The following is a 19,729-nucleotide window of genomic DNA, read 5'->3' on the forward strand; positions in this document are numbered from 1 at the left end:
CAAGACTGTTATGTTTTTGGTTATTCTGTTTTCTCATTTTAGTTTTTCCCTCTTCCTGTCTTTTCTCCCCTCCTATGCTCATTGCTTTCCTTTCTTTCCAGAGTTACCTTGCTTTATCTTTCATGCCCATACTCTCTCCCTGTGCCTGTCTTGAATCTCTCTCTCTCTCTCTCTCTCTCTCTCTCTCTCTCTCTCTCTCTCTCTCTCTCTCTTGCGCGCTATCCCTCTCACTCTAGTTTTCCCTTCGTACTCGTATGAACTCATTCTGTCTTCTCACATGCTGTCGTTCTTCTCTCCCCTCTGATTGGCCGAAGACCTAGTGACCTCGTCACCTCCTAAGCCAACCAAGGCTCGGCGTTTCCTCCTCCCCTTTGTCTTCTGTTCTGATTCACCGCCCCATGGTATCCTCAGTTCTGATTGGCCAGATCTTGAGGGGAGCTTATCTGAGAAAATAATTAATTAATGTAGCGTATTGGACAAAAGTTTTGTTAAGATCGTGGGGGACCATGTCCTAGCAGTGGTGGCCAAGATGGTCAGAAACTAGCATGGAATTTCAAAATGGCCTCCAATCATGTGTTGTTTGTCTGAATTATTGTTAACACAAATATTTTGAATCTATAGAATTTTATTAAAATGATTTATGAATACATAATAATATTTTTTAAATATTTGGGGGATAAATGTCCATAGAGAATTTCACCTTCCTTGTCACAATCTGACTCACTTTCGAGGATAAACTTCCCTTTTCAATTTGCTGGCTCCTCACTGCCTATTTGCTTCTTTGACTATCACTAATGGTGATTCTTTTACACACACACACACACACACACACACACACACACACACACACACACACACACACACACACACACACACACACACACACACACACACACACACACACAGGTTTTGTGTTGTGTTGTGGTGTGCTGTGCTGTGTATAACCAAACCAATGCCACTGTAAAGAGTGGGGAAAGAGTGAAGAATTATTATTCACTGAGAAGTAGGTCCTGTCACACCTACGTGTATTTGTGTGAGGAGGGGCACAGTACTATTTACTTTAGGGTTTAACCTCAGTGAAAGTAAGCCGCAAGGATTCCTTGTTGACCCTTCAGTGAACTGATGCTAAATGATTGTACAGCCCTTAGAAGGTTGCAGAAACCTCCTTGCAAGTGTTCTGCATTAGGGTGCTGTCAGAAGATGTGGATGATATATGAATACATTGGGGATTTGTACTTTATTGCCCAGATTGCTGTGGGAGACGCTTTCTTAACCCATTAAGACTTGGGGCTGATTCTGAAAAATGTCTTCTAAATCCTAACAGTTTTCTGAAAAACTCACTTGCTGCGGTGTATCAGTGGTTTTCAAAACATTTTCATGTCAAGGACCCCCACAATTTGGCTTTATGTATTTGGCCACCGACCCCCCGTCTAAAAATATTTTGTTCCAGGGGCCCCTAGAAGCAAAGAGTTGAGTTATGATCGCTTAAGAATATATTCAATGATCAAAGTTATAAAATATACAACGTTTGTAAATTGATATGTTCACATGCGTCTGCTGCTAACCTACCATACTGCCGTATACAGTATATGTATTCCCTGAGCTTTAGTCACAGTATTTACAGCTTGACTAAACATGCTACGTTTAACAAACTCAGGAGTCCAAGCGCTGTGTCTTGCATTAGAATGTTGCCTCATTCCTTCACAGGTTAATTTGACTGTCACTTGTTAGCAGGGGCGTCACAAGGGGGGGAAAAGTGGGACTGATTTAACTAGGGCCCAAGGTGGAGGGGGCCTTAATTGTTTTATACTTTAGCTATTGAAAAATAGCAGATATACAAACTCACTGCGAACTTGTAAATCTGCATTTTTTTTTAAAGTCGTGAAAATGTGTGCAAATCTTTGAATATATGTATTTTTTAAGCGAACATTTGTAACTCAAATTTAGCTTCTGGGGGGTCTCTGGAAAAGGGGGGAGGGGGGGGGGGGTCCGTGGCCAAATACGTATCATTTTGGGGGTCCTTCACGTGAAAGGTTTTGAGCACCATGCACTGACATAGAAACATAGGTTTTTTAAAAAGATATTCAAAGACTTGCATAAATGTTCAAGATTTTTCAAAAATAGCAGATCTACAAGCTCGCAGCTGTGAGCTTATATATAATATGCTATTTTTCGATAGTTAAAGCACAAAATAATGCGTTCCCAGTCTAAATGGGTTAAACCCCCTCCTCCCCCTATGAAGAACATTCATGGGGGGCCCCGCAGTGAATCCTTGTACCCAGGGCCCAGAATTTGGTGTGACACCCCTGCTTGTTAGCACAGGATCGTGGGTAAAACGGTTTACCGTATTAGCGCTGCTGCCGAGGCTATGTTTGAACTAACTGCTTGCTACGTGTGACTCTGCAGCTAAACTCCTTGTTACACTTCCATCCACCGTTATGTCACAGCTTTACATGAGATAACCTTTACTTCTTCCCCTCTCTTGTTTCTCCTCTTTGTTTTTTCTGCCTCTCTCTCTCTCTCTCTCTCTCTCTCTCTCTCTCTCTCTCTCTCTCTCTCTCTTTCCCCTACTCCCCACTCTCTCGCTCCTCCTGTCCTGTTTCCTGCATGCTCGCTCTCCCGGACCCTGCAGAAGATCTTAGTGGGGATGGTAAAGTTTTGTCGTTTATTAATCTCTTGCATGATCCCTTCATTCTTGTTCTCCCTGTACTAATATACCACAGTCTACACGGGATCATTTGTGTGTGTGTGTGTGTGTGTGTGTGTGTGTGTGTGTGTGTGTGTGTGTGTGTGTGTGTGTGTGTGTGTGTGTGTGTGTGTGTGTGTGTGTGTCTGTGTGTGTCTGTGTGTGTGTGTGTGTGTGTGTGTTTGCGCCCAAGTTTGTGTGTGCGTGTGCATTGGGTCCTTAGGGGTGTGGGTGTGGTTGAGTTAGATGGGTACTTTGGGTTGCGTGTGAGTGAGCCTGTTGTGTATGCATGCATGCATTTTAATTGGCGGGATGCGTTTATGCGGTAATACTGTACATTGTGATTGGTCTGACTCGTAGTCGTAACTGGAAAAATAATGCTTTTTCAGTATGGAGTGGATGCTCTACTAGTCTCTCATGTTTCAGTGATATGAAACCTGAAGCCACTATTAGCTGTAGTGCACATAAGGAGGAGTGTGACCTGCTGAAGTGCCTTGCTAGCTTAACCGGTGTCACCATACTACGTGCTACTGGAAGTTTGGGTTTGCATGCTTGTGTGTTTGTGTGTGTGTGTGTGTTTGTGTGTGTGTGTGTGTGTGTGTGTGTCCGTCCGTCTGTCTCTGCAGTCTTTATGAAGTGAACTGCTTCTGAATTTCAGCTTTGAAATGAGCTTCCCCTAAGCCACAAGAATAAAGAAGTAAAACATAATTTAGCAGTATTCCACTTTAAGGGCAGAACTCCAGACCTTCTGTCCACAGGCTACACGCACGCACGCACGCACGCACGCACGCACGCACGCACGCACGCACGCACGCACGCACGCACGCACGCACGCACGCACACACACACACACACACACACACACACACACACACACACACACACGCTACACACAGGCTACACACACAAGCCAAGCTAAGCACAGAGTGGAGGCGCAGCTACACAGAATAGGGAGAGGTTTGCTGGAGTTGAGAGCAATTGCATTCCTGGCTAAAAAGGGCTAGCTGTAACACACACACACACACACACACACACACACACACACACACACACACACACACACACACACACACACACACACACACACACACACACACACACACACACACACACACACACACACACACACACACACACACACACACACACACACAGAGAGAGAGAGAGAACCCAAAGCACACGTTTTCTCTTCATTGGGAACAGACAGACACAGAGTTAGACTTTCTTCAAAGCCACATCAGATGCATGTGTGGAGCATTATAAACAACAGAGCACACAATACAAACTGACTAATAACACACACATCGTGAGACACAGCTCTTAACCACTTTCAACCTGATGTCCTTATTTGGGGTTTCTTTTTATTGTTCAAACATTATTTTTTTTTAAAAAGCTTTGTGAGCGGCTATTATTAAAATAAGACTTAGTGGTTCAGCACCAAAAGAAATTGGAGCTGCTGATTAGCCAGCACTGCATGAGAAAAAAAAAGATTTGACTTTCACTAATTAAGTTTATATTGACGCAATGGAAACCACACACACACATAGGACGGACTTCAAGAAGCAAGCCACAAGGCTCTTTTGTGTTATCCTTTTATCATTGCTTGCGTAATTGTACTTGCGGTACTGTCTGCAAACTGTTAATAAAGCATTTCAATCAATCAATCAAGCAAGCAACTCAAGAGTATTTTAGTGTTACACATATGGAAACACTGAAATAATAATAGTATTGGATCAGAACGTATCCAACCTACATTGGCTACTGACCTACATAGTTCCACTGCTTTATTCAGCCTCCTGTCTTTTACATTACCTAACATAACATGGTTTATTGTTCTATATTATATGGCTGGAAGTGTTTATCCACCCTGTCGTACAGAGCACTCACCTCTTACATCACCATGTGTTACTGACCGGAGAGTGCGAAACCTCCCTCAGCCCATCTCAACACTTTATTCTGTCTGAAGCTGTAGTTATGTGAGTGCCTCACTAATGTGGGGACACACTCTATCAGAGCTTGATAAATATTGAGTAGAATGGTAAGAATAACATCAACAGATGTGTCGCTGTTGTTTCCAACAGCTGAGTCTGCGGACAGATTTTACTCTAAACACTTCCATCTGGTTAGAAGAGACTGAGTCTCTCTCTCTCTCTCTCTCTCTCTCTCTCTCTCTCTCAATCTCTTTTTCCCTCTATCTGTCAGAGCCTGCACACAGCTTTTATTCTGAACAAAACCATCTGGATATAATACGGACCCGCTATTTCTTTATATACCTCTCTCTATCTCTCCATTCTTAGGACAGACGGCACTCTCGCCATGTCTTTCTTTTTTAACGTCTTTTCACCCTCTCCTTCTGTCTGTCTGTCTGTCTGTCTGTCTGTCTGTCTGTCTCTCTCTCTGTCTCACCCTGCCTCCAATCGAGCCCAGCTGTTCTGACAAAGACAGACCGATATGCACACCACATGCTCAGCTGACACCCTGAGAGAGAGAGAGAGAGAGAGAGAGAGAGAGAGAGAGAGAGAGAGAGAGAGAGAGAGAGATGGGTGTTTCTATGTGCCACACTTGACAGACTGTGTGAGATAGTTGCATGCTTGATTCACAGTTAGCTGCATGTTGTGTTTTCTTTTTGGTGCGGGTATACTTTGCTCTCCGCCGGGACGTGTTTGTGTGTGCATATGTGTGTTTGTATCAGGGTTGCGGCGTGGCAGAGTATGTGCACGGTAAAGTGACCAATGCTTGTGCGATTGATTTGTTGTGTATGTCTGTATGTGTGCGTGTTATACTGCTATTTTTGTGCAGTTATAGACTTGCTGAACTACGTGTATTTCTCGGTGTGGTGGTTGTGTAGTTTGTTTTTTTGTTTTTTTTCCCTTTTTGCTGTTGCCGATTTTACTGACCGCTGCCTCTGTGTGTGTGTGTGTGTGTGTGTGTGTGTGTGTGTGTGTGTGTGTGTGTGTGTGTGTGTGTGTGTGTGTGTGTGTGTGTGTGTGTGTGTGTGTGTGTGTGTGTGTGTGTGTGTGTGTGTGTGTGTGTGTGTGTGTGTGTGTGTGTGTGTGTGCGCTATTGCAGAGACTGATGACTATGCTGAGATAGTTGATGAAGAGGACACGTACACCATGCCCTCCAGTAAGTATCTTATTATTCTGTTCTCTTAAACTACAACCAAAAGGAGTGTTTATCTTCTCTTGGAGAAACCAGCTTCTATCTAGCTTCTCTCCTAACTGCTGTTAGCTCTGTTCACCAAAGCTGTTCGCCAGCAGCACGTTAGTTATGGTTTGGTGTGCATCACTGTGTTTCTTTGCTCAATAATGAAACCGGAGAACTGCGCGCAACTTTCCCACGAGACCCTGGGAAGGTTCTGTTGAGAATCAATAACCCTTACTCATCTTTACTGGAACTACTTTGAGATGATAAATCTTTATTGGTTTCCAGAGGCAAATTCAGGTATTATCCTAGCAACGGTATCATAGTAGCAACAGCAGATGCTCTTACATGTACTGTAAGAGTAAAGAAACATATCAGCCAACCAATAAACATAAAGATACAATAAAATACTGAGCTGCTGGCCCTGGAAATCGGCACTGGATCTTTGACTGTGGACAGTCTTATCAATAAACATAAATGTACTGTCAGTCAATATATGAATGAATATACATCTATAACCAGCGATGAATTCAGGAATGAATATGTACAGTATATGGATGGATTTAAGCACGGTCCATTAACAATCTATCAACACTGAGAATATTAATTAACATTATATGTGATAAACTGTATGTACACGCTATGAACAATGCTAATAATCCAGCTCCAGCTTGTGAATAGGAACCAGCTCAGGCCAGCGAGGTTAGACTGGGTTTGACAGGGTTTCTGACATAGAAACAGACCTGCTGGGCTATGAGCCAGAGAGACCACAGTGATGACACACCACAGTTCATGCTTCATGGATATACATGTCATAATGTGCTCAATCCTGTTTACATTTCCTGTCAAAAGCCTTGTCTCCATTATTATTAAAGGATTGTGGCCGGATGTCAACGGTGACTCTCATTGCGTTCACTATTGTAAGGTGTTTGAAAATAAAGGCTGCCACAAGTGAAGGGAACTTTCTAGCTTAATTTATACTCCATTGCACGATGGTGTAGCTTGCCAACAAGAACCATTTTCAAGCCAATTAGCTTGAAAAAGGTTGATGTCGGCAAGCAAAGCCACCGTACTACAGAGCATAAATTAAGCTTCAGTCCCCTGTGCATTTATCTACATATTACCAGCTTCAATCTTTTGCTGTTACTTTGTATGTCTCCATTTCGTCTTCTGTGGATTCCTCTGAATAGCTTGTCTTCAGATATCTTCCTCCAGTACGTGTGGTATGCTTATGCTTATATGCATATGCTTACCTATTTGTAGCACTGTAGACTGAAAAACAATTATGGGCCAATGCATATTTGTCACATCTTATGCTACTGAGATATTCCACATGTAGCTGACTCTCTGTCTGTACAAGGCTGTTGATATCATGTCATATTTGTCATTGATTTGTTTATTTGTTCTGCCATTCATTCTTCCATTACTTTTCTCCATTCATTCTATTAATTCACACAACATCAGATATATAATGAAGACTCATACCTCATGCGTCCCACCTTTATTTACACGGCAAAATCCTTGGTGTTAATTAGTCCATTTGTAATTTTCGTTTAAAGAGTTTACAAGTAAAACCATCTGCACTTGTACACTCTCAGAACTAAATCTGCCATCCGTAACATTTATGTTCTTCCCCGGGAATTCAAACTTGGGTCTTGCGGAGTGGAAGGTCACACTCCAGAAATAAAAGTCAACAATGTTTTCTTTTATCGCTCCGTATGGCTCAACGACAGACATTTCAGCCACCCAGCCTTCATCAGTCACAGATGTGAGCTTCAAGCTTAATTTACACTTTTCACTGATGAAGGCTGGATGGCCGAGTCGTCTGTCGTTGAGGCATAATGGAGCATAAAAGAAAACACTAACTTATTAATTCTGAGTGCGATCCTTCGCTTTATATGTGGACAGAGCGAGGTTATATTGTATTAAAGGTGATACACCATGCATTTAAAAAGTATTTATGTCATATTGTTTATGTCCCAAAAACGTTTTTCAAAAGGTTTGAGGCTAAATTACCACTCCTGAATAGAGAGCCTCTCATTTTTGAATGGCTCTCAGAGCATTTTCAGCTGCAGTACCACCTTTGGCCTGAACTGCGCCACCCCCTCCCCAAAATCTTTTTTTTTTTTTAAACAAAAATCCTTTAAAAAAATAATCTTTTTTTGAAAAAAAAAAAAAAAAAAGAAAATTGAAAAAAAAAAAAAAAATGTTTTCTTCTTCAAAAACGGCCGTTTATGACGTCACAAACGGCAGCAAATCTGGACAGCCTATTTTGAGAACCCGTGGGATGCTTTTAACCTCCACCTTCCCAAAACCAGAGAAAGACACAACGGTCTGAAATGGGACTTTGTGAGGATAAAAGGTGCTAGTGGGACCCCAAAAAAAGTTTTTAAAATAGGAAAAGTGAATTTTCATGGTGTATCACCTTTAACATACTCGACTGTACAGATTGGATAAAAAAGTTTTGCTGTCAAGTTACCACTGAGGATTTTACTGTGTGACTGTATGTATGTATGTCCTTCTTTGTGCGTCTACCACGTGTGTGAATGTGTTTTTTCTGAGCTATTCTCAATCTTAAAGCAGCTGTCTGGCTCTGTCTGTCTCTCTTTCTCCTCCCAATGCCAACACAGTGTGCTATGGAATAGTTCAAGGTAAAATGACCTCTCTCTGTCTCTCTCTTTCTCTCTCGTACCAGGATAACTTGACCTTTTACATTTTTGTTTGTTAATTTTATCTGCCCTGAATGTAACACACTTTTGGAGAAAATATATTGTATGTATATTCTGTAGTACCTTAGATGTGTTAATACTTGTCCTTTTTGGTTGACAAGAGAATTACACCCTTTTTGTGCCAACTGCATGGGCAGGAATATTTTTAATAGACTGAAATTGAAAAAGGTTGAGGTATCTCATTTATGATTTGTTGTCAAGTCATGTTTGTTGGTGTTATATACTGTATCTTGATTGAAAGTCATTCAGCGCTGGCCTTGGAAAGGGAACTCCACCCTAAAACCCACAATGTTATTTTAATTATTGTGGACATTAGACATTAGTATTTTGTGAACATGAGAAACATCACTCTAAGCCTCTTCAGCTGAATGACTTGACTAGTTGCTTTGTTTTGGGGCATGGTTTTCATTGGCCTTTTTCTTGGTTATCGTTTATTTCATTTCCTTCATGTCTTATGAAATGAAATGTTTTATTTTGTGTCAATTGTGGCTGTGGTCTTGTTCTCTGTCGTGTGAACTCTGAAGTAATTAACTATTGTGTAATGTCCCCTGTGTGGAATGGTTTTGTTGATTTATTATTATTATAAAGTGGTTATTCAGAAGGGTAATTTCATTGGAAGTAAAGGGCAGTTCTGTAGGACAAATCTAATATTTTGAACGATTTGGGTTCTAAAATGTAATCTTTTGCAGAAGCTGATGTAATTTGGTTTGTTGAGGTTCTCCTCAATATACAGTACATGATTATAGAATTGTTTGAGGATGCCGTTAAGGCTATTAAATTGAAGTGGGCATATAGCTCTATCTTGCCTAAAATGGTATTATCTTAAGCTAAATATCAAGCTCAGAATCTAGCTTATTGTAAACAAAATATGTTTACATGACAGTTTGAGGGGGGAAGAATCAAGTATGCTTACTGTGCATGTAAACAATCACACTTACGTGTGTGTGTGTGTGTGTGTGTGTGTGTGTGTGTGTATGTGTGTGTGCGTGTGCGTGTGTGTGCGTGCGTGTGTGAGAGAGATAGATATTTTGTGTTGTAATTTGCATGTAAAGGCAGATGTTAACTCAAACGACCTCAGAAGAACCTCCGCTCAAAAACGTATTTGTTTGTAATTCTTTGGTTTCCCTCTCCTTTCCTTTCCTTTCCTTTCCTCCTCTCCCCTCCCCTCCCAGCTCGGGACTATGAGATCCAGAGGGACAGGATAGAGTTGGGGCGTTGCATTGGAGAGGGCCAGTTTGGTGATGTTCACCAAGGAGTCTACAGCAGCCCGGTACACAGACACTCCCAACATTTTTATGTCTCTATACACTTTCCCTGACCCTGCCTTCTAAACCAGGGGTCTTCAATGTTTTCAGGCCATAGTTGAGAGTGAGAGATGAAGTAGGGACCTCCACAACCTTTTCATAGATTCCATAGAGTTTCATCGTTTGACAGCACAACCATCAGTGTATTTTGGATCCATGTCAATTTGTGTTTTCAGATATTTAACCACTTGAGCCGTGACCTAATAAACTTGACCTTTTACTCTGTACTTAGTCTGCTCTTTTTCCCCTCTACACCAAACCTCTTTGCCGAAAATAGCCGATCTAGCTTGTAGATCTGCTATTTTTGGCTACAGTTCTCAGAATATGGACACTAGGGTTCAAGTTGTTAATATAAAAAGTAATGGAAGATTTGGAGGACCCCCTGTAGTAACTCTGAGGACCCCCTGTTGAAGACCCCTGTTCTAACCTGTCTCTTGTGTATGCTGTAGGACAAGGCTCCCTCGAACGTTGCCATCAAGACCTGTAAGAACTGCACATCAGACAGCGTCAGAGAGAAGTTCCTGCAAGAAGCACGTAAGACCGCAACGCACTTTAATTGTATCTTTAGTGTGACATTCAAAGTAATCATTAGCGGTAGTCTCCATTGTGCACTTTGTGCGGCTTTGACATGGAAAAGTGCTGTAGGGGATCAGTGTCATCCCAGGGGAAGGTCAGCGGTTGCTCATTACTCATTATTTCTGTCCCGCAGTGACCATGCGTCAGTTTGATCACCCCCACATCGTGAAGCTGATTGGGGTCATCACGGAAAACCCGGTGTGGATCATCATGGAGCTGTGCACTCTGGGAGAGGTACCATGACACTGGCTGTGGAAGACAACGTTTGATTCATCCTTAAAATAACTTACAGTCTGACAGAAAAATAACAACTCAAAATCACCAACTCTAACTCAAACACACTTATACACAAACCACCAGCAACAAACAGCGACAGCTAGAGAGAAGATCAGAAGAATGACTATGACATTGTACTGTTTTGACTTATCGCCCTATACCTCTTTTTATTTCCCCCTCTCCATCACTCGTCCTTTTCTGTTCTCTCACTCGCTCTCTCTCTCTCTGTGTGTCTTCCTATCTGTCTGTGTCTCTCTGTAGTTGCGTTCATTCCTGCAGGTGAGGAAATACAATCTAGACCTGGCTACTCTCATTCTGTTTGCCTACCAACTTAGCACAGCACTGGCCTACCTGGAGAGCAAGCGCTTTGTACACAGGTACACACGCACACACTGACACTCACCTGACACACATACCCAAACACACACACAGTGATGGAGCACACTTGACCCTAAACATGCCACCCTAGGGGCAAACATGGCTTTGGGGGGGGGGGGCGGCCATAGCTGAACGGGTAGAGTGGCCACTTGGAAAACACAAGGTCCCCGGTTCGTTTCCCAGCCCCATGTGTCAAGGTGTCCATGAGCAAGACACTTAACCCCTAACTGCTCCCCCCTGAGTGATTTTTTTTTTTTTGTTATCAATTATTTTTATTTTTATTTTCCATAATATGAGTGAATCAAAATTATAGACATACATATGAGCAGAACAAGAAAAGGTAAAACATTAATCAAAAGAAAAATGCAATTAACAGACAAACAACACAAACAATAGCAAAACAAGAAAAGGAAAAGAAAACCCACCCACCCCCTTTCCCCGGACCAACACGGAATGTATAGTGCATGCCTGTGCTAGGCTGTTACCACTATATAGTGATTTCTTGAATCATAGCCTTAAGCTTATCTGCAATGTCCGACCACATATTAATGTTTTCTTCTTTTGCTCCGTGTAACCTTGCTATCGACTGCTCTAAATATACTATATCTAGAAAGGTTAAGGCCCACTGTCGAAACGTTAACGTATGAGGAGGTTTCCACCGCGTAGCTACCATCTTCTTTGCCGCCGTTAATCCAGCAAAGAAGATGCGCTTGCGTATATTGTTTAGTTGCAACTGTGAGACGTCATTTAATAAAAACTAGAAGCTGGGCCGCCCTGGCCAACTCGGGAAAGATGTAAATAGGGAATGAATGCGCCGCCCTTTAATGCAAACCCTATTATACCTGTTGTCATAGGACCCGTTTTGACCATCTGTTTGCCTGTATCCATTTATGCCCATATTTGGAGATATCTGTATCTGTCTGTCTGCGGCGTCCATTTTATGTCCATATATGGAGATCACTGCAGATATAGTTCTGGGTCCATTTTATGCCCATATATGCCCAATTGCCCATATATGGAGATATCTGTCTATTTGCGTCCATTTTATGCCCATATATGGAGATCTCTGTATCTGTCTGTCTGTGTCCCTTTATGCCCGTATATGGAGATCTTTGTGATTCTGCGTCCATTTTATGCCCATATATGCCATATATGGAGATATCGCTTTTTGTTTGTTTCTTCTTTAAGCAGAGAGATCTCAGTCTGTGTCCCTTTTATGCCCATATATCTCTGTATCTGCCCATATGCCCATATATGGAGATCTCAGTCTGTGTCCCTTTTATGCCCATATATCTGTCTGTGTCCCTTTTATGCCCATATACGGAGATATCTGTTGGGTTGAGGCTAGGCCCCTGTATCTGCCCATATGCCCATATATGGAGATCTCTGTATCAGTCTGTGTCCCTTTTATGCCTATATACGGAGATATCTGTCTATATATGCCCATATATGGAGATCTCTGTATCTGCCCATATGCCCATATATGGAGTTCTCAGTATACGGAGATATCTGTCGGGTCTAGGCCCCTGTATCTGCCCATATGCCCATATATGGAGATCTCTGTATCAGTCTGTGTCCCTTTTATGCCTATATACGGAGATATCTGTCTATATATGCCCATATACTGTATGGAGATCTCTGTATCTGCCCATATGCCAATATATGGAGTTCTCAGTCTTATGCCCATATACGGAGATATCTGTCGGGTCGAGGCAAGATGCCCATATATGGAGTTCTCAGTATACGGAGATATCTGTCGGGTCTAGGCCCCTGTATCTGCCCATATGCCCATATATGGAGATCTCTGTATCAGTCTGTGTCCCTTTTATGCCTATATACGGAGATATCTGTCTATATATGCCCATATACTGTATGGAGATCTCTGTATCTGCCCATATGCCCATATATGGAGTTCTCAGTCTTATGCCCATATACGGAGATATCTGTCGGGTCGAGGCAAGGCCCGGCACTGCAGTGATGTCACAATGAGTCAGCGCTTGCGCCCGGCACTGCAGTGATGTCACAATGACCGATTTTGCGCCGATTTCCTCCGGAACAGCCTGATGTCAACAATCAGCCCCGCATAAGGAGATTCCGAACGTTTCGCGCCGGTTAGGGAAAACCGTGTGTCGGGTCGGGTCGAGGCCCGGCACTGCACTCCGTGCCGCGGCGGGGAGCGCGCGTGCCGAATCTGAAGCCGGTGGGACGAACGGTTCTCGAGATACGCGGATTACAAACACACACGCAGAGACTTCTCGCATTTATAGATAGATAAAGAAGGAGAAGATATGATATTGATACTAAAGATAGTTGAAAGTTTTGAGGCAACCATATTCCAGAATGACGACACATTTGGGCATTCCCAAACCATGTGAAGGAAGGTACCAATACTATTTGAAGAGCAGAGAGTGCAGTTGGGATTATTCAAAATCCTCATAGCACATAGTCTGCGGGGAGTTAAATAAGTCCGATGTACAAAATTTAAATGAATTTGTTGATGGTCTGGATTTCTAGAAGATAACCTAATATTAGACCATACTGTGTCCCAACAAAAGTCAGGGTCCAAATTTGGTACATCATTCCTCCAAACAGTATCAACAGATAAGGGCCCATAGCTACAGTCTAATAGAAAACCATAGAGGGTGGAAACCAAACCTCTTGTTCTGTTAACATCACAGATAAACTCATGGAAGGGGTGCAATCTAAGGGGAGCTTGCCATGGGACCCCATAGGTCCTCATGGACGTTCTCAGTTGAAAGTAGAAAACCCCCTGAGTGATTTTAATAGTTCATTGTTTACACACACTGTGCAAACATTTCCTCTCAACAATAAGCATGAATCTAATTTATATCAATATTGCACTGGCATGAGACATAATCTTGGCTGTTGTGGTTTTCCAGGGACATAGCAGCACGCAACGTGTTGGTCTCTGCAGTGGACTGTGTGATGCTGGGAGACTTTGGTCTGTCGAGATACATGGAGGACAGCTCATACTACAAAGGTACGCGCGCACACACACACACACACACACACACACACACACACACACACACACACACACACACACACACACACACACACACACACACACACACACACACACACACACACACACACACACACACACACACACACACACACACACAGTACACACTTTCTGTATGATTAAATTAAAGGTATTTTTGTTGCTTATTCTCTGTTGCCACCTTCTGGTTATGTGCTGGTAGTGCAGTCTTTCATTCTGCCATGGCTGTTCAGGTGTTGGGGACTTTTTAAGGCTTTTGGAGACACGTGAACTACTGTGTGACAACAAATCAAATCCTCTGCCCAGTCTGGCAGAAACCTCTGAACTCCATATTACAACTTTTTGTGTTTTTGTGTTTTTCGTACATTTGTGTGACTACAGCGTCACACAAATGTAGCAGATCTACAAGCTCGAAGCGCGGCTCGAAGCGGCACGTTTTGAGCGTGTAGATCTGCTTCTTTTGCAGTTTTTGAATTTGAATCCTGAAAAGTAACAGTTTTGGACATGAGGTTTCTCAGCCTAATAACGGTCTATTTAATGGCAGGCTCCAAAATGACAATTTGTTAACACTGTGAATGTGTGTACATATCAGCTTCTAAAGGCAAACTGCCTATCAAATGGATGGCTCCAGAGTCCATCAACTTTAGACGATTCACCTCAGCCAGTGATGTCTGGATGTTCGGTGAGTCAAAGCCTTTATTTTGTGACTATGATACACATAAAAAGAATGCAATTTCTTCCTCCTTCCATGACTTCCTAAATATTTGGGCTTTAAATAGCTGTGTTTTACTCTGATATATACAACGTTTGTTACTGCCATCCAAAGAGACTTCAAATGATTCTATTAGTTTACTTGCAGTCGTCAACCCCACCTCCAAGGGCATATTTGTAATGCTGTCTGTTTAGGTACAGTAGGTAGGGTATGTGATATTTTTAGTTATATTCTGATAGTAATCTTTATTATAGAGTGTTCAGTCACAGGGGACTCCCTGTCTCTCCAGCTCTTTGATAAACAGAATATACATTTTCAGGTAGCTGACAACATTTCATCCACTCAGGGGGAATCTATGTATCAGCTTCATTTGTATAGGGTTCCAGTTCCAATTTTGTCTGCTCATTTCTTTGTGTCATCACTTATGATTTCACTTGTTTAATCTGTGTCCTGACTGACTTCTCTATCCTGATTGGACAAAATTGGTATCCCGACCTGGAAATGTCTAATATTGGCCACCCCACTCTCTCATAGGACATATTTACCAATTGATTATGCTGTACACTGTGTGTGTGTTACAGCTATATCCCATTCTAGTGTTTTTTTGTTGATGATCTTTATATCGTCAGCACTGCTGTCACATATTAATTATAAGGCAGTACACAGCTCTAGATAATCTCTTCGCCTTTCTAGACTGAACAGCCGTACTTATACAAGAGACCCCCTAACTAACCTACATAGCATGCTGGTGAGATCAGAGATCCCCCCCCCCCCCCCCCTCATCGCTCACATTAAGCTTACATCTGTCCCCTCTGGAAATGACCCATGTGGTGTGGTGGTCATAGCCAGCAATGCCATTTCACACACAAAACTAAGTAATTCAGTCACCCCAGCACAGGAAGAAAATACATGAATGGTGTCTTTTCATGTTCTACTGCTAATGTCACATACATTCTTAAGTGCCCATTTGGATCTGACGGTGGCAAACTCATTGATTTTGTGCCATTTTTACTATGCATGTACATCCTGGTTCGAGGGCCTATTAAAGTCCCAAAAGATAAAGCTACAGTCAGCACAAAATAGACTGATCAGGATCATACTAGGGCTAGAGCCCAGATCCCATATAGGGAGAAATCAATTTAGGGAAATCAACTGGCTACCTGTAGAATCCAGTGTTACCATGTCAAGACTGACCATGATTCATAAAATTAAATATGGAGAGGTCCCTGAATATCTAAAGAGATGTTTTACGCGAGTAAGTGACGTGCACACGCACTTTACCAGAGCTAGCATAGCAGACATGAGCCACCCAACTTTTAAAGGGAAAGTGGGTAAGCAGGTCTTTTAGAAAGGGTACCACTATAGTCTAAGGAAGACAAGGGAGTATGGGTTTATGTTTTTATTATTTGTTTGTACTGTATATTTATGTCTGTACTGTAGTTTGTTTTGTTTTTGGACTTGTTGGCTGTTAATTGTATGAGGACCTCAGCGGAAATAAGTCTCGCAACTTTTCTGCATAATCCTCGATTTGCTGTATTGCTGTATTGTATTTACTGCTTTTCAAAATAAAATAAAATCAAAGATTGTGGACTGGTAGCATACATTGGTTAAGACCATAAGTCCATAAGAATCACAGACATATAAACCATCTGTCTTCTCTTCCCCTCTCTCTCTGCGTCTAGGTGTGTGCATGTGGGAGATCTTGATGTATGGCATCAAGCCCTTCCAGGGGGTGAAGAACAACGACGTGATTGGCAGGATAGAGAACGGCGAGCGATTGGCCATGCCCCCACAGTGCCCGCCCACCCTGTACAGTCTGATGACCAAGTGTTGGTCGTACGATCCCAGCAAGAGGCCGCGGTTCACTGAACTCAAAACACAACTCAGGTATCCACTCACGAAACTCATTCAGCACCACATGCATCACATGTCGTTGCTGTTGGGTAGAAACGTCTTATCTCGATATTTTAACTATTTTCTTTTTTTTTTATCACTTTTTTATTTCACACATTTTAACAACATACAACATACAAAAATTACACATACATAGAAACCCACACAAGACACAAAAACAACAATAAAAGACCAACACAAAAAACAACAAAAAACAGATGACAACTGTTCACATGACAATGTTCACTCCCTGGTACTCGACTCAGGCCCTTCCCTTGTTCATGTGTCTTTCCCCTCCCCACTGTCTGTGTTAGGGTCCTTTTGTGTTGTCCATTTGACCTCAAATTGTTCCTCCTGTAACCCATAGTTTAACTTTTTGTGTTTTTTCTTTTTTTTTGTAAATTAATGCCCTACTTGACCATACTATAGCGTCACACAAAAGCATGAAAAGTAGCAGACCTGCAAGCTTGAAACTCGCCGATCTGCTTTAGCTATCTTTCGATTTAAATTCCTGAAAAATGTGGGTTTCCACCCGACAGAGACGATATATTGTTTTCTAGATTAGGAGTTCCCGAACGTTTCCATGCCTAGCAATTTCTTGTGTACGCTTGCTGCCAGTAGGCCAAGGAAATACATGTTTTGTGTGTGTGTGTGTGTGTGTGCGTGCGTGCGTGCGTGCGTGCGTGCGTGCGTGCGTGCGTGCGTGCGTGCGTGTGTGTGTGTGTGTGTGTGCAGTACTATCCTGGAGGAAGAGAAGATGCAGCAGGAGGAGAGACTTCGTATGGAGATGCGGAGGCAGGTCACTGTGTCCTGGGACTCTGGAGGCTCTGATGAAGCACCGCCTAAAGTAAGTCTGACTGATGTTCTACCAGCCATATGTGCATACATAGACATCAAAGGGGCTTGAGCCCCTGCCCTTTTATCCGTCTGTAAAAAGTGCCCTCTCCAGACCATGGATGCAGTTTTTCTGTGGTGAAAGTAATGTAAACGCCCCTTTTCCTTGCCATACCTGAAGGCAGCATTCAAGAGAATTGCCTTGTCCAAACTCTCCTGAACTTGAATGCAGCATCTTATGTTGAAAGAATTGCCCTCACTGTGTAGAAATCCATGGCGTTACGCCACATCTCCAGTATTGACTTGATTACTTGATTATGCTTAGTTTAGTGTGGTATCAAGCTGCTACGCGTTGTGAGCGTGGAGGTCTGCTATATTTTCGATATTTTCACCAAAAGGCCCCTTTAGGAATTTCAGCCCCTGCCTCTCTAACATTCTCTGTATGTCATTGTCCCTGTATTCTACCAACACATCTGTGTCCCTTCTTCTCTGTCTCTGTCTGGTGGTCTATCAATCAAAAGTTTTTCATGTCAAGGACCTCCAAAATGATATATTTGAAAAAGTTCTGTGCCAGAAGAAAAGATCTATATTATAAATCCCAAACATTTGAATGTAAAAAGAAAAAGCTTTTATATCTGATATTTGTACTGTAAATAGCCACGGTAACAAATTATGCTGGGGAACCCCTCCAAGGACCCCACTTTGAGAACTAATGACTTCCAGGTTTAGAATGATGCAGAAACCAACTTGTCTGTCTCTGTCTGTTCCTCTGTCTCTAGCCTAGCAGACCAGGCTACCCCAGCCCTCGCTCCAGTGAAGGCTTCTTCCCTAGTCCCCAGCACAACCACTACCCGGTAAAACGCACGCATGCACGCACGCACGCACGCACGCACGCACGCACGCACGCACGCACGCACGCACGCACACACACACACACACACACACACACACACACACTCGGGCAGTGTGATGTTTCTATGGCTTGATTTATACTACTGCACGGTCACAAATATCTGATCTGAAAGCTCACAACGTGACACGTTGTGTGCGGTGATTTTCAGAACTAAGAATAAATCAATCAAGCATAGTGAAAATATGTTCATATTGCATCTTTTTATTGCTATCTAGATATGATGTAAACTCTTATGAATCCACGCTTTACATGCCTCAGATTGAGTTCATGTGCCTTAATGGACTAGTTTGGGTGAAAAGACAGGTAGTAATATGCTTGATTTATACTGTGCGTTGTACATTATACAATGGTGTTGCGCTCTGAAAATAGCCAATCTACAAGCTCACACTGAGCTAATTTTAGCACATGGCACCGTCAACAAAGTATAAATCAGGCTATAGATGCTTTTGAAGTAGGGAGTCATAGAGAGTGTGTGAGAGAGAGAGAGAGAGAGAGACATTGATGGGGAGAGAAAAGACTGGTGTGTGTTTGGTTCAAAACGAGATGAAGAGAGAAACTGAGAGGGAGAGAAAGTTCCTCTAGTTATTCTTTCAGCTCATAAACTAAGCAGACATCAGGCATTTCCTGTAGAGCTATAATTCTCCTCTCTTTCTCTCTCTCTCTCTGAGACACACACACACACGCACGCACGCATGCACGCGCGCACACACACACACACACACACACACACACACACACACACACACACACACACACACACACACACACACACACACACACACACACACACACACACACACACACACACACACACACACACCGCATACTCTCAATCTTAAGGCTGTATTCTCTCTCTCTCTCCTCTCTCTCTCTGTGGCCTTATAAGGAGTGCAGAACTCTCAACGGTTATTTACCCTCATCATATCACAAGTTATAATAACAAGCACCACTGTATCCTGGTGGTCTGTAGTTCAGGGGTTCTCCAAGTAAGGTCTGGGGGGCCCAGGTGGCCTGGAGCTAGTCTCCTACAAGATGAATTCTACAACCGGTGTTTCTCAAACGTTTTAATTTGAGTGTATCGTACACTCGTACGGTGCATTCCCACCGCTAGATAAAACAACTTTCCGCTCGAGTCACTTCACTTTTGTCGCGCAGGCCAGCGTTGGTTAAACATTAGGCGAACTTTGGGATTTTCCATCTGGAGCGAAGATACGGAGGATACCGAGGCGACTCATTCGAGCCGCTCCATATACTGTAAC

General features: G+C 42.7%; 1 protein-coding gene across 2 annotated transcripts in view; it reads left to right on the forward strand.

The window, feature by feature from the left end:
* LOC308293256 (focal adhesion kinase 1-like) overlaps window positions 1-19,729 on the forward strand; it is a 102,000-nt gene that overhangs the window by 61,657 nt on the left and 20,614 nt on the right. Inside the window, exons 15-25 of one of the 2 annotated variants that reach the window (XM_080735701.1) lie at window positions 2,633-2,650; window positions 5,756-5,812; window positions 9,732-9,829; window positions 10,313-10,397; window positions 10,573-10,673; window positions 10,977-11,092; window positions 13,994-14,094; window positions 14,711-14,800; window positions 16,513-16,717; window positions 17,459-17,570; window positions 18,337-18,411. In XM_080735701.1, the coding sequence (XP_080591827.1) occupies window positions 2,633-2,650; window positions 5,756-5,812; window positions 9,732-9,829; window positions 10,313-10,397; window positions 10,573-10,673; window positions 10,977-11,092; window positions 13,994-14,094; window positions 14,711-14,800; window positions 16,513-16,717; window positions 17,459-17,570; window positions 18,337-18,411 (1,058 nt within the window). The remainder of the gene's footprint in view (window positions 1-2,632; window positions 2,651-5,755; window positions 5,813-9,731; window positions 9,830-10,312; window positions 10,398-10,572; window positions 10,674-10,976; window positions 11,093-13,993; window positions 14,095-14,710; window positions 14,801-16,512; window positions 16,718-17,458; window positions 17,571-18,336; window positions 18,412-19,729) is intronic. The other variant, XM_080735702.1, reaches the window with a different exon arrangement.

This window comes from Nannobrachium achirus (genome assembly GCF_963921795.1).
Source record: "Nannobrachium achirus genome assembly, chromosome: 10".
Taxonomy (NCBI): Eukaryota; Metazoa; Chordata; class Actinopteri; order Myctophiformes; family Myctophidae; genus Nannobrachium; species Nannobrachium achirus.